The sequence below is a fragment of the Aspergillus pseudotamarii genome (genome assembly GCF_009193445.1).
Source record: "Aspergillus pseudotamarii strain CBS 117625 unplaced genomic scaffold BDV38scaffold_132, whole genome shotgun sequence".
NCBI lineage: Eukaryota > Fungi > Ascomycota > Eurotiomycetes > Eurotiales > Aspergillaceae > Aspergillus > Aspergillus pseudotamarii.
The window spans coordinates 35,261-46,176 of NW_022475146.1; the positions used below are offsets into that span (position 1 = coordinate 35,261).

General features: G+C 51.0%; 6 protein-coding genes across 6 annotated transcripts; 2 read left to right on the forward strand and 4 right to left on the reverse strand.

Annotated features, from left to right (window-relative positions):
* Positions 1 to 295: 295 nt before the first annotated feature.
* BDV38DRAFT_37282 (DUF726 domain protein) lies at positions 296 to 2,589 on the reverse strand. Its single transcript, XM_032063248.1, has one exon. It carries the CDS (start codon positions 2,456 to 2,458, stop codon positions 347 to 349), a length of 2,112 nt encoding a protein of 703 aa, XP_031907054.1. The 5' UTR covers positions 2,459 to 2,589; the 3' UTR covers positions 296 to 346.
* Positions 2,590 to 3,472, reverse strand: BDV38DRAFT_37281 (uncharacterized protein). The gene has a single exon (XM_032063247.1). It carries the CDS (start codon positions 3,310 to 3,312, stop codon positions 2,722 to 2,724), a length of 591 nt encoding a protein of 196 aa, XP_031907055.1. The 5' UTR covers positions 3,313 to 3,472; the 3' UTR covers positions 2,590 to 2,721.
* A 40-nt stretch (positions 3,473 to 3,512) lies between these two features.
* Positions 3,513 to 5,068, forward strand: sec17 (alpha-soluble NSF attachment protein SEC17). Its single transcript, XM_032056381.1, has 5 exons — positions 3,513 to 3,727; positions 3,791 to 3,914; positions 3,994 to 4,300; positions 4,361 to 4,535; positions 4,590 to 5,068. The coding sequence occupies exons 1-5, from the start codon at positions 3,695 to 3,697 to the stop codon at positions 4,827 to 4,829; spliced, it is 879 nt and encodes a 292-aa protein (XP_031907056.1). The 5' UTR covers positions 3,513 to 3,694; the 3' UTR covers positions 4,830 to 5,068.
* Positions 5,069 to 5,119: 51 nt separating this feature from the next.
* BDV38DRAFT_37305 (small subunit rRNA maturation protein TSR1) lies at positions 5,120 to 7,963 on the reverse strand. Its single transcript, XM_032063250.1, has 3 exons — positions 7,696 to 7,963; positions 7,159 to 7,628; positions 5,120 to 7,105 (listed from the first exon to the last, which is right to left on the reverse strand). Exons 1-3 carry the CDS (start codon positions 7,787 to 7,789, stop codon positions 5,285 to 5,287), a joined length of 2,385 nt encoding a protein of 794 aa, XP_031907057.1. The 5' UTR covers positions 7,790 to 7,963; the 3' UTR covers positions 5,120 to 5,284.
* Positions 7,964 to 8,185: 222 nt separating this feature from the next.
* On the forward strand, positions 8,186 to 9,854 carry BDV38DRAFT_289130 (WDR46/Utp7 family protein; the record flags this gene model as incomplete). Its single annotated transcript, XM_032061186.1, has 2 exons — positions 8,186 to 8,821; positions 8,880 to 9,854. The coding sequence occupies 2 exons, from the start codon at positions 8,186 to 8,188 to the stop codon at positions 9,852 to 9,854; spliced, it is 1,611 nt and encodes a 536-aa protein (XP_031907058.1).
* A 139-nt stretch (positions 9,855 to 9,993) lies between these two features.
* On the reverse strand, positions 9,994 to 10,916 carry BDV38DRAFT_37303 (urease accessory protein UreG). The gene is made up of 2 exons (XM_032063249.1): positions 10,755 to 10,916; positions 9,994 to 10,676 (listed from the first exon to the last, which is right to left on the reverse strand). Exons 1-2 carry the CDS (start codon positions 10,823 to 10,825, stop codon positions 10,133 to 10,135), a joined length of 615 nt encoding a protein of 204 aa, XP_031907059.1. The 5' UTR covers positions 10,826 to 10,916; the 3' UTR covers positions 9,994 to 10,132.

The window sequence follows — 10,916 nt, forward strand, 5'->3', positions numbered from 1 at the left end:
GACCTTAACTAACCCAGTTTTCTGAAGAACGCCCATGAAGCACCAATGAGAAGCCCACTACGATTACATGGAAAACGTCGGCATGTTTCTGTATACCCTAGCCCGGGACAGAATGGATTTATTCTGTTTGGATGCGGTACTCTATGTAAACATGCAATATTATAGTGAATTTATAACAACAGGAAATGGTGGAAAGATAGCTTTCCCCAAGATGAAGCATATATTGATGCTTGGTGATCTATAACGTACGCAGCTGGGAATCTCTGCTCTGCTCCTTGGCACTCACTTCAGAAATCACTTTGTCCAAACGCACATGCCAACGCTATTTGCTCAGAATCCTCAGCGCTTATTTCCTTTCCGCATCATGAGTTAAATGGAGATCCTGGCGCCCCTGCTCATGGTGACGCAAGGGTAGACGTTCATGAGTTCTCTCTTCGACCTGCTTCTGCAGACGAGTTTCCTCATCTTTCAGCTCGCCGGTCTCCAACTTCTGCTGTGCGGAGTCACTACCTTGAACACCTGCCCGTCGCTCATTTCGGATCCGTTCCTGCTCTTGTCTCTGGTCCTTCGCGGCCAGTGCAGCCTCCTCGCGTTCCACTTCACGAACATCAATGCTCTCCAGTCCGATCCTGCCGAGGATATGTCCGACCAGGAATTGGTACCGCAAGTGACCGCTGATGATGTCGCTGGCGTCCAAGTTCTCAACACCGGCTACGCCTTGGACGGGTTGTAGCCCCGCAACGCCCAGTTGAAGACTGCTGGTACGATACAATAGAGCAAGCACAGCATCGTTCTCTGAGTAAACATTGACCAGTCGTCCGCTGACTACGCTTCGCATACGGCGCCAGTGTTGGGTATTAGAAGGAGTCGCTGAGCCCATTAAAATTGCAGAGTCCACGAGACCGTATGCGCCGCGCTTGGCCAGGCTCTGGAGGCAGGAAAAGATCACCCGCGAGCCTAAGGAGTAACCTATAAGAGTGACTGATCTCTCGCCCTGCACCTTGTTGATCAAGGCATCGGCAAGAACCTCCCCGGCCTTGTCAGCCCGAACTTTCGCAACGCTGAAAGGGTTATCGGCTACACGAGCAACCTTGAGCAGGCCTAGAGGCAGAACCACGGCGCTCAAGAGGGATGCAAAGAACGTCTTCTTCAGGACTTGTTCACCGGCAGCCCATGCAGCGCTTGTTACCAGGAGATCCATTGCATTTCCGAGGTTCATCAACGGCTCTGTTTCCCAGCGGAGGCCAAAGATCTCGGAATCCGCGCCAATGACACGCCATGGAACGATAAAATTGTCTTCTTCTGTAACCCAACCCGTGATACCGATGGTAACTCGTAGTCTGTGATCCTGCTTAGCGGCTTCTTTTTCATCCTGGTGTCTCTGACGAGAACCACGGACGGGCAGAAATGCGAAATCCTCCACTTCACGGGCATATTTATCCACCATGCGCCCAGTCATTCGGCCTCCATAAGCGCCGAATAAACCACCAACAATGACACCACTGCCTGCAAGAGCACCCAGGTACCCTGCAGCTGCCGTAGCACCAAGTCCAATACCCCCCAGGACAGTTCCCAGTCCAGCTGCAACTAGGGGCGCGGCAAGTCCACCAGTGATGCCAATGAGCGCTGCTCCGGCGACTGAAGCTATACCAACCTTCCACTTCCTCGAAGAGTCGCTTTTCTTGCCATGATTTTGTGTTTCCGCATTTTTTGATAACTCAAGGGCAGTGTCAAGTAATACACGTGCTACTTTGACCTCATCACCATTGAGGATCTTAACATCCAGGTGTAGACTAGATGCGACGTACAGCATCAATACTCGTGAGCGAGCATTGTAATGCTCTAGGCTGAGCAACAATAGAAGCAGTGAATGGAGAATCAAGAGTCTTTTGGGTTCTGGAAGCTGAAGGAGAGGAGTTTCCATGGGAGGGTAGACCTCACGCAGCTTTTCCAATGAGCCCTGGTCTTCAGGAACTACAGGAGATTGTTGTTGAGAAGCTTGCGAGCTAGTACTGGCGCGCTGTTCATCATCATCATCATCATCATCGTCGTCGTCGTCGTCATCGCTTTTGTTAACAACTTCACCAATCCGGAGGATAACCGAGTCCCTCCAGTCATCGAAGCTTGTGAGCGATGTGGCCTCGGCTTTCAGGTCCTGCGCAGTAGGTTTAAAGTCGGATCGGTCAGTCGGATTCCCTTGCTGATCATGTGATATTGAAGACGAATCGTTTTCTTTGCGGTCAGGAGAGGGCTGATGACTATGTGACGGTGAATCATGAAAATTCTGCTCAATTGTAGCTCTCATTTGTTCCAGAATCGCAGCAACCAGCATTGTCAGGTCTGCCCGTTGGGACCGGTTCAATATAGTTGTTAGGTCTTGGTTACCGTCATTCTTCGGAGCCGCAGGGGCGGTCGACCCGAATTTGCTGGCATGTTTCTCTTTAAAATTCTTCCACATTGATAAAAAGATGGACAATGGAGCCGGTTAAAATTAGCTATGGCTAGATGTTGGACAAACCAGCCACAGAGGGTTTTGCGACAGGTTGTTCGAGTTGACAAAGAATGTAACGTTGACGCCTTCAGGACGATGAAGTCACTGGGCTGCTGACTCAGCTGCCCAGAGTAGCACTGTCATTCACCTTCACTGACAGCTGCCTCGCTCACCAGCACTCCAAAGGAAGAATAGAGAGATCCGCGGTTCATCGTCAACTGGGCAATCTTTTAGTTGCCTGTTTCCACGACGAAGAATTTACCCTTCGTCTTGGAAGCATAGCCAAGGGCATTTCCGTCCCAAGCATCTCCGTCCGGACGATCATTTCTCTCGGACTCGACGCGTTGGATCCTCTTGTTGCGGCCGACCACTCGTTCTTTGGCTAGAGCGTCCTTCAATTGATCCAGTCCAACTGTATTCTCCTTGAAAGCCTCGGGGCTTTCGTCCCGGATGCTCTGCAGCGGCTCGACACCCGTCACGTCGGCACGCTGTATCTCTTTCACGAAATGGATCTGAGACTCAAGGGTCTCAAGCATCTTAGTTTCCTCCTCTTTGGTAGATGGCAGCGGAAGGGCTGACAGGCGGAGTAGGTGGTGGAGTTGCGCCGGCGTAACTGACGGCAACGATTGTTTCGCGGTCTGGTCGGGAAGGAGAGAACGGACAGACCAGGATGGCTTAGCAAGTAGCGCATCGACATCTACATGCTTGGGCTTAGAGCTGTAGAGACGAGTTCCGCGGATATCAGCCAGGTTGGAAAGTCGCGAAGTCCGAGGACTGATCCGTCTAGACAATTGAGAAGCCGTGGAGAGTAGACAAAACATTGTACCTTGATTTTCGTGTAATCAGATACCCGAAGCTAAACTAATAAATTATTGCTGTGAACGCTCTCAATGAATAGATATTGGAAGAGCTAACCCAGTCGAGGTTAGGGGCAAAAGGTCACGAAAAAGGAACATTAGTGCAGATAATATGTATTGAAATTGAGATGAAGCAATAAATTGAACGGCAAACCCGCCCACCGCCTACGTGAGCGGGCGGCAGATCATCTCCTCGTCCATCTTTCCGATTCCCCTCAGCCTAACTATATAATTCTATCTATCAACGCCACAGCCCCCCCTGATAAATTTTAGCCTCTAGTGCCGGAAACTGACCTCCAGTGGATTTCTTTTATTTTGTTACTAGGGCCGACACAGCTTATCCAACATGGCTCAAGACCCTCGTGTTTTGCTCCAGAAAGTAAGTTCAAAACCGTTACCTACCCCGGAATGACGATCACTGATGTCCCACGGTCACATACAGGCAGACAAAGCGCTGCAGGGCGCCAGCAGTGGTTTCAGCTTCTTTGGTGGACGGACAGAGAAATTCGAAAACGCAGCAGACTTGTACACGCAAGCTGGAAATGCATTCCGAGTTCAGAAGCAGAGTGCGTCCCTCCCCCGCACTGCTTAATGTTCGGTGCTATGACGTGCAGGATATTGACCCGCGCCTGTATGGGAATCTAGATAAGGAAGCCGGTTTAGCATTCGAAAAGGCTGCCTCTATCCAAACACAGAACCTGAATGAGCCTGATGACGCTGCCAATTCGTTGCAAGAGGCCTTCAAGGTCTACCGCAAGTCGGACCCTGAAGATGCCACCCGTGTTCTCTCAAGCGCTATCCAACACTATGTACTAAAAGGCAACTTCCGTCGTGCTGCCACTCAGCAGCAGTATTTGGCAGAGGTGTATGAGGTGGAACTAGGTGATCAGAAGAAGGCTCTAGAAGCCTACGAGAAAGCTGCTGAGTGGTTCGACAGTGATAACGCTGAAGCGTATGTCGTTATTCCCCCATCCTTCCACAATGCTACTTACTAATTTTCCTGGTTGATTAGCCTTGCAAATAAGCATTATCTCAAAGCTGCTGATTTGGCCGCCCTGGAAGGCGACTATTACAAAGCTATCGAACACTACGAGAGAATCGGCCGTTCGTCCATTTCTAATAACCTGATGAAGTGGTCCGTTAAAGATTACTTCCTTAAGGCCGGCATCTGCCATTTGGCCACTAATGTCCGCGTCCCAATCATTCCTTTGAGATGCGCAATATATACTAACCGTGTTTAGGATCTGGTTGCCACCAACCGCGCCCTTGAGAACTACCGTGATATTGATAACACTTTCGCCTCAACAAGAGAGCACCAATTGCTTCTTGACCTCGTTCAAACTATTGAACAAGGTGATCAGGAGGCCTTCGCCGACAAGCTCTACCAGTTCGATCAGCTGAGCAAGTTGGACAAATGGAAGACAACCCTGCTCCTCCGTATCAAGAACAATATCGAGGAGCAAGCAGAAGATTTCTCTTAGATAGCTATATCCGTATCTCTTTTTGCTTTTTCGTTTCACACATACCTCCCCACATAAATTCAGAAGTAGCGCTCCTCGCCACTTGTTTGGATGTTCTTTGCTATCATGATCAGTACCTCAGTTTTACGGTGCGCTACGTGTCTTGGTTTTTGGGCTTGCTCGTGAATATACATATTTCAGCTATTTCGGATAGGGTGTTACTGAGCCACTAATTCATTCAATTACCCATACGAGGAAACCGGATATCAGAAAAAGAAAGATCGTAACTCATTAAAGCTTGACCTGATCTAGTTATTGAAATCTATAAGAAATCCTAATGCTTTTGAAACACCCCTATCTTTCAAGAGGTGAGAATCGTCAATTCATGCAACCGACTTTGTGGTATCATATCATCTTTCCCTTTGAAACCGCCCATATCAATTCCTGAATCCCAGCGGCAAAAACACAAGAAACCCTTAAGCAGTAACCTCTTCCATAGTGCGAGCCTTCCGAGGGAAGACTCGTTTGTACAAGCTGATACCGATCGAATCTTGAGGGTTAATCTTGGCATCGAAGGTGGCCTTGAAGTAACCGTGGGTACCCAGACTCTCCTTGATGAAACCGCTGCGGCCCCTCCTGGTCCACAGCTGGAGAGCCTTGAACCAGTTGATGTCCTCCGGGTTGAAGAACATGTAGCGTACCGTGACCACCCTCTTGTGGATCTTGTATGGGTGACCGGTGAGAATTGCGCGCTTGGCGACAACGCGGGACGTATCGGGTGCCACGACTGTGCCAGTTGCAATGAGTTCCAATTGTTCGACATCTGGTTGGTCGTCTCCGTCCATGACTTCTGGGTCTTGAACGGACTTGTTCTTAAAAACAAGAATAGGGACGGCGCCCCAGGTAAGGGGTCCAATCCATGTTGCAATGGCACTGCGGCCAGGGTGGAGGAAACGGTCGAACTTATGTACGTTGTTCGGGGTGTTATCGTTCGATGAGAAGATAGGGTTGACGACCAGGCGGCGGGGTCCGCACTGAACAATGAGCTCTTCCTTGGACTTCAGTGGCTCTTCGATGTTAGAGGTCAAAGTCATGTTCACGTTAACAACGGTGTTCTTGTGCTCGTGACGGAGGAGAGAAAAGAGGCACAGCGGCTGTGGCTTGTTGCGAAGAGATGTTGACACAGCACGAAGGTGGACATCCACGCGGATACCAGGGTTAACACCACCGACAAGGGCCTCCCTGAGCGTCCTGTTCTTGGAACCCTTGTAATCAATGATCTTAAGCAGTCGACGCCAGTCCTCTGGCTCATGGGGTCGGTCTTCCCTTGTCTCCCAGGGACTGGACTTGAAGTTCTTCAGACCTCTGAAACGTGCCAAACGTTCTCTCGCAAGAACATTAGGGTGAAGTTCGATTTCGTCGGGGAATTCCAGATCCTCCTTGGCTTCCTTTCTGCGGCTGGCCCGATATTCCTCCAAGTCTCTTTCCTCGTCTTCGGGTGATGGGTCAACAAACATCTCTGACTGGGGGTACTCGGTAGCTCCGGCTTCCGTCATCGCGTCGTGGTTGTCTGGGAAGACACCGTCTTCTGGTGCTCCGGCTGTGTCCAAAGCCATCTCCTCGTCCTCTCCATCGCTGATGTCTGATCCGGAATCGGACATATCGTCCAAGAACCATGCAGATTGGTACTCTGATGTACCCTTTGGTAGCTTCTTGGGTTTAGCAGGGATGTGAGAATCATCGTCTGAGAAGTAATGATGTTCATCAAGTAGGACACCCCTCCGTTCCTCCTCGGGGATTTCCATGTCATCATCCTCCATTTCGATCTCTTCCGGTGCCACAACAGCCAGATCATCGATGTCTGCAGTTGGGGCATCCAAGACTTGGGGAGTTTCGGTCTCATCAACATTCATAGTATCGTCGCGTTTGCCTCGTGCTTGCGGCAATGGGGCCGCTGTAATTGAGTCGATCTGGAAATCACCCCAGCCGGGGATGTGGACTAAACGGTCCGCTTTCAATCCCCTTCCACGTACAACGCCAGTCACGACAACATCATCCACAACTTCTGAGTTGGTCTCGGGCCAGGAGACGTTTTCGATGAGCATCCAGCTACGCTCATCACGCCAGCGGATACCCTTCGGCGTAGCGGTACAGAGAGAACGGATGGCGTTGGAGCATTCTTGTCTGGAATCCACAGAGAGAACCTTCTCCACTGATGGGAAGAAATGGTTGATGAATGACTTCAGCGAAGAGGCGACCTGTGGCCGTTTCTTGGGTGGGTTGATCTTATCAAGTCCCTAAGCAGTCTAGTTAGTACCATGAACGCTAAGAAACAGATGAAATCCCATACCTGAACAACTGCAAGGACATTGGAAATACCCTGGCCCTCGATCGAGCGCAGGATAAGTTCGCCTTGTCCCTGAACTTCAACCTCCGACGAAAGAGCCACGACCACAAAGTCCGCCATTCGACACACATCCAACGCATTCATCAAATCATACTTCGCGGGGATATATTGAACACTCTGTCGGAAACGGTCGATGCGCACGCGGGAGATGGTGTCAGGGGAGACCTCGCAAGAGACGTCCACGCTCTCGTTCAGGGACCGTATGATAGCGGCAACATCGATGTCGGCCGACAACGGCACAACAGCGACATGACGGGGAGCACCATTCTGACCGGAGAAGATGCTGGTTGCTTGGGCCTTCTCCTGGTGTTTCACCTGCTGCTTCTGGCGGGCTTGGTTCCTCCGATCAAGCTTCGACATCAGTTGTTGATGAGGGGTCTTGCGCGTGCCCCGCTCGCCTCGTTCAACTTTGCCTGCAAGGCATTAGCAACAGGTTCTAGACCATAAAAAAGTACAGTAGAAAACGCGGTCTCGTCGTACCCTTCGCCTTCTCTTTCAGCGCACCCTTAGACGCATGCTTGGTCTTGAATGGCTTGTGGGAAGTTTTGGTGGTGGAACGGTGATGGTGCTGCATCGTTTGGGTGGGCGCCGAATTGGCACCGCTGGACCCTTTAAAACGGAAGGGGAGAGAGTCCAGTGTGAATTATTTACAGAGAATGTAAAATAAAAAGCGAAACTGAAATATTATAAACCGATACACAGTAAACAGCCCAGCAGGTCCCCAGTGGGCAATGAGATCGCCTGGCGGTCAGTTTGCAGAAAAAAAATCCGCTGTGGTGGACAAGCGAAAGGGAAAAAAAAGTCTTGGCATGAATTTTCCTGCGAAAGACCCGCAAAACCTCCGGATCGTTGCTCCAACACCTTTCTTCTTACCTTTACACTTTTGATTGTTTTGCTCGATTTTTTCACTTTTTAACTTTCCTTAATTTACCTATTTTCCTCGCCTTCACTCTTCTGTAGTTCACCACAGATGGCGGATAACCCGTCAGCCAAGGCTGTCGCGCCGGCCAACAAAAAACGCAAAGAGAATAAAGCACTCATCGAAGCGCAACAAAAATATGGACGAGGAAGGGCAATTCCGATGCAAACCGTGAAGGACAAGAAGCTGCGCGCCAATCTCAGGTCCGTCGAAAACAAGTTCAAACAAGCTGCGCTTAAGGCAAAGGATGCGGAGATTCTCTTGGAGCACGAAGCCGGATTCCTCGAACCCGAAACAGAGCTGGAGCGGACATACAAGGTCCGACAGGATGATATCAAAGAGGGCGTTGGGATCGAGACAGCGAAAAAGGGCTTCGAATTGCGACTGAACGACTTTGGACCCTACCGCGCAGACTATACGAGAAACGGACGTGACCTACTGTTGGCTGGCCGGAAGGGACATGTTGCGACAATGGACTGGCGTGCAGGACGACTAGGATGCGAGCTCAATCTGGGAGAGACAGTTCGGGATGCTCGGTGGTTGCACAATAACCAGTTCTTCGCCGTGGCCCAAAAGAAATACGTCTACATCTACGATCAAGCTGGAACGGAAATTCATTGCCTCAACAAGCACCTTGAACCGCTCTTCCTCGAATTTCTTCCATACCACTTCCTTCTCGCTAGTGCTGTGAGTATCATCCCTGTCCGGGTCAGTAAAGCTTGTCTAACGACCATGATTACTATAGCAAATGAGCGGCTACCTCAAGTACACCGATACTTCCACCGGACAAATGGTCGCCGAACTGCCCACCCGTATGGGCGCTCCAACATCATTGGCTCAGAACCCATGGAACGCTATCATTCATGTCGGCCACCAGAATGGAACTGTCAGCTTATGGTCTCCTAATTCCCAGACGGCGCTGGTGAAGGCCCTCGTCCACCGAGGCCCGGTTCGTTCCATGGCGATGGATAGATCAGGTCGGTATATGGTTTCAACCGGCCAGGATATGAAGATGAACGTGTGGGATATTCGCATGTACCGCGAAGTGCATTCGTACTCATGCTACCAACCAGGCGCCTCCGTTGCGATCAGTGACCGCGGTTTGACAGCCGTTGGCTGGGGCACCCAGGTCAGCGTATGGCGCGGCCTCTTTGACGCCGCCGCCGCCGACCAAGGCAAGGTCAAGAGTCCGTACATGGCTTGGGGCGGAGATGGCCAACGCATCGAGAATATGCGCTGGTGCCCCTTCGAGGATGTGCTTGGCGTCACCCACGACCAGGGCTTCGCCAGTATCATCGTCCCCGGCGCCGGCGAACCCAACTTCGACGCTCTGGAGGCCAACCCTTACGAGAACAAGAGACAGCGCCAGGAGGCCGAAGTACAGGGTCTGCTCAACAAGCTGCAGCCCGACATGATCTCCCTGGACCCCACCTTCATCGGAAAGCTGGACACCATCAGCGACCAGAAGAACCGCGAAGAGCGCGACCTCGACCGCAGACCCGAAGACACCATGGAGAAGCTCAAGAACCGTGGCCGCGGCCGCAACAGCGCCCTGCGCAAGTACCTGCGGAAGAAGGGCCGCAGGAACGTCATCGACGACAAGCGGGTCAAGGCCGAGATGCTGCGCAAAGAGCACCAGGCTCGTGCAAGGGACAAGCTCCGTACCGAGCGGGAGGACCTGGGCCCTGCGCTGGCCCGATTCGCCAAGAAGGAGATCTAGTTCGGTCACTGCTTTCGGTGAATACATGGATATTGCTTTTTTGCTTCTTTCCGTCAGGAGCTTTTCATATACCCGATGCTCTCGTAAGAGCTACAGCTCTTATTGGTTTTGTTCACGAACGAATTAACTCTGCATTTGTGAGGCGTTGGTCAAGGGTGTGGAATATGGGATTTCATAAAAAAGTTTTCTTTCAAGCTTACGCCTTTTCTGTGTAGTGAATAGACCACCAGCAAACATTTATAAACATCTCTCATACGAGAAAAACCATAGATCATAATCTACTGTTCATCCACACTTCCAGAACCCCTGGGAACCCCAGCATTCCACCTCTCCAAACTCTGTTCATAAGCCCCGCTCCCCTTCCATGCACTGATAATCAAGTTGATAATATGCTGCATCCCCTTCCCATTCTTCACCTCGGCAAACACAGTCGGACCCCCCTCCCTCATCTTCGCCGCATCCCTCTCCATCACCCCCAAATCGGCGCCAACAATATCCGCCAAATCACACTTATTCACCACCAGTAAATCCGACCCTGTAATGCCCGGTCCACCCTTCCGGGGCACCTTATCACCTCCGGCGACATCAATAACATAGATGATGAAATCTGCCAGCTCCCGCGAGTAGTTGGCCGCGAGGTTATCACCGCCAGACTCGATCAGGAGGAGATCCGTCTGGAATTGCTTGTGGAGGGATTGCAGCGCAAGGAGGTTCGCGCTGATGTCCTCACGCACGGCGGCATGCGGGCAGCCACCCGTTTCAATGGCGCGGATGCGCTTGGACGCGAGGGCTTTGTGGCGGTTGAGGAATTCGGCGTCTTCGCTGTTGCGGGGTAGAGTTTTATGTTAGCGGGGCCATTTTTATCTTTTTTATTTTTCTACGATAGTTGAAGGTGTTTACCGGGTGAAAATGTCGTTGGTCACTGCTGCGATGTTATACTCGTTTCGGAGAGCTCGGCATAATGCGAGCATTAGGGCTGTTTTTCCGGATCCGACAGGTCTGTTTGTTTGGTGCTGTTAGTGTTTCGATTGGGATTCTTCTTTTGTTCCTTTTTTTTTTTTT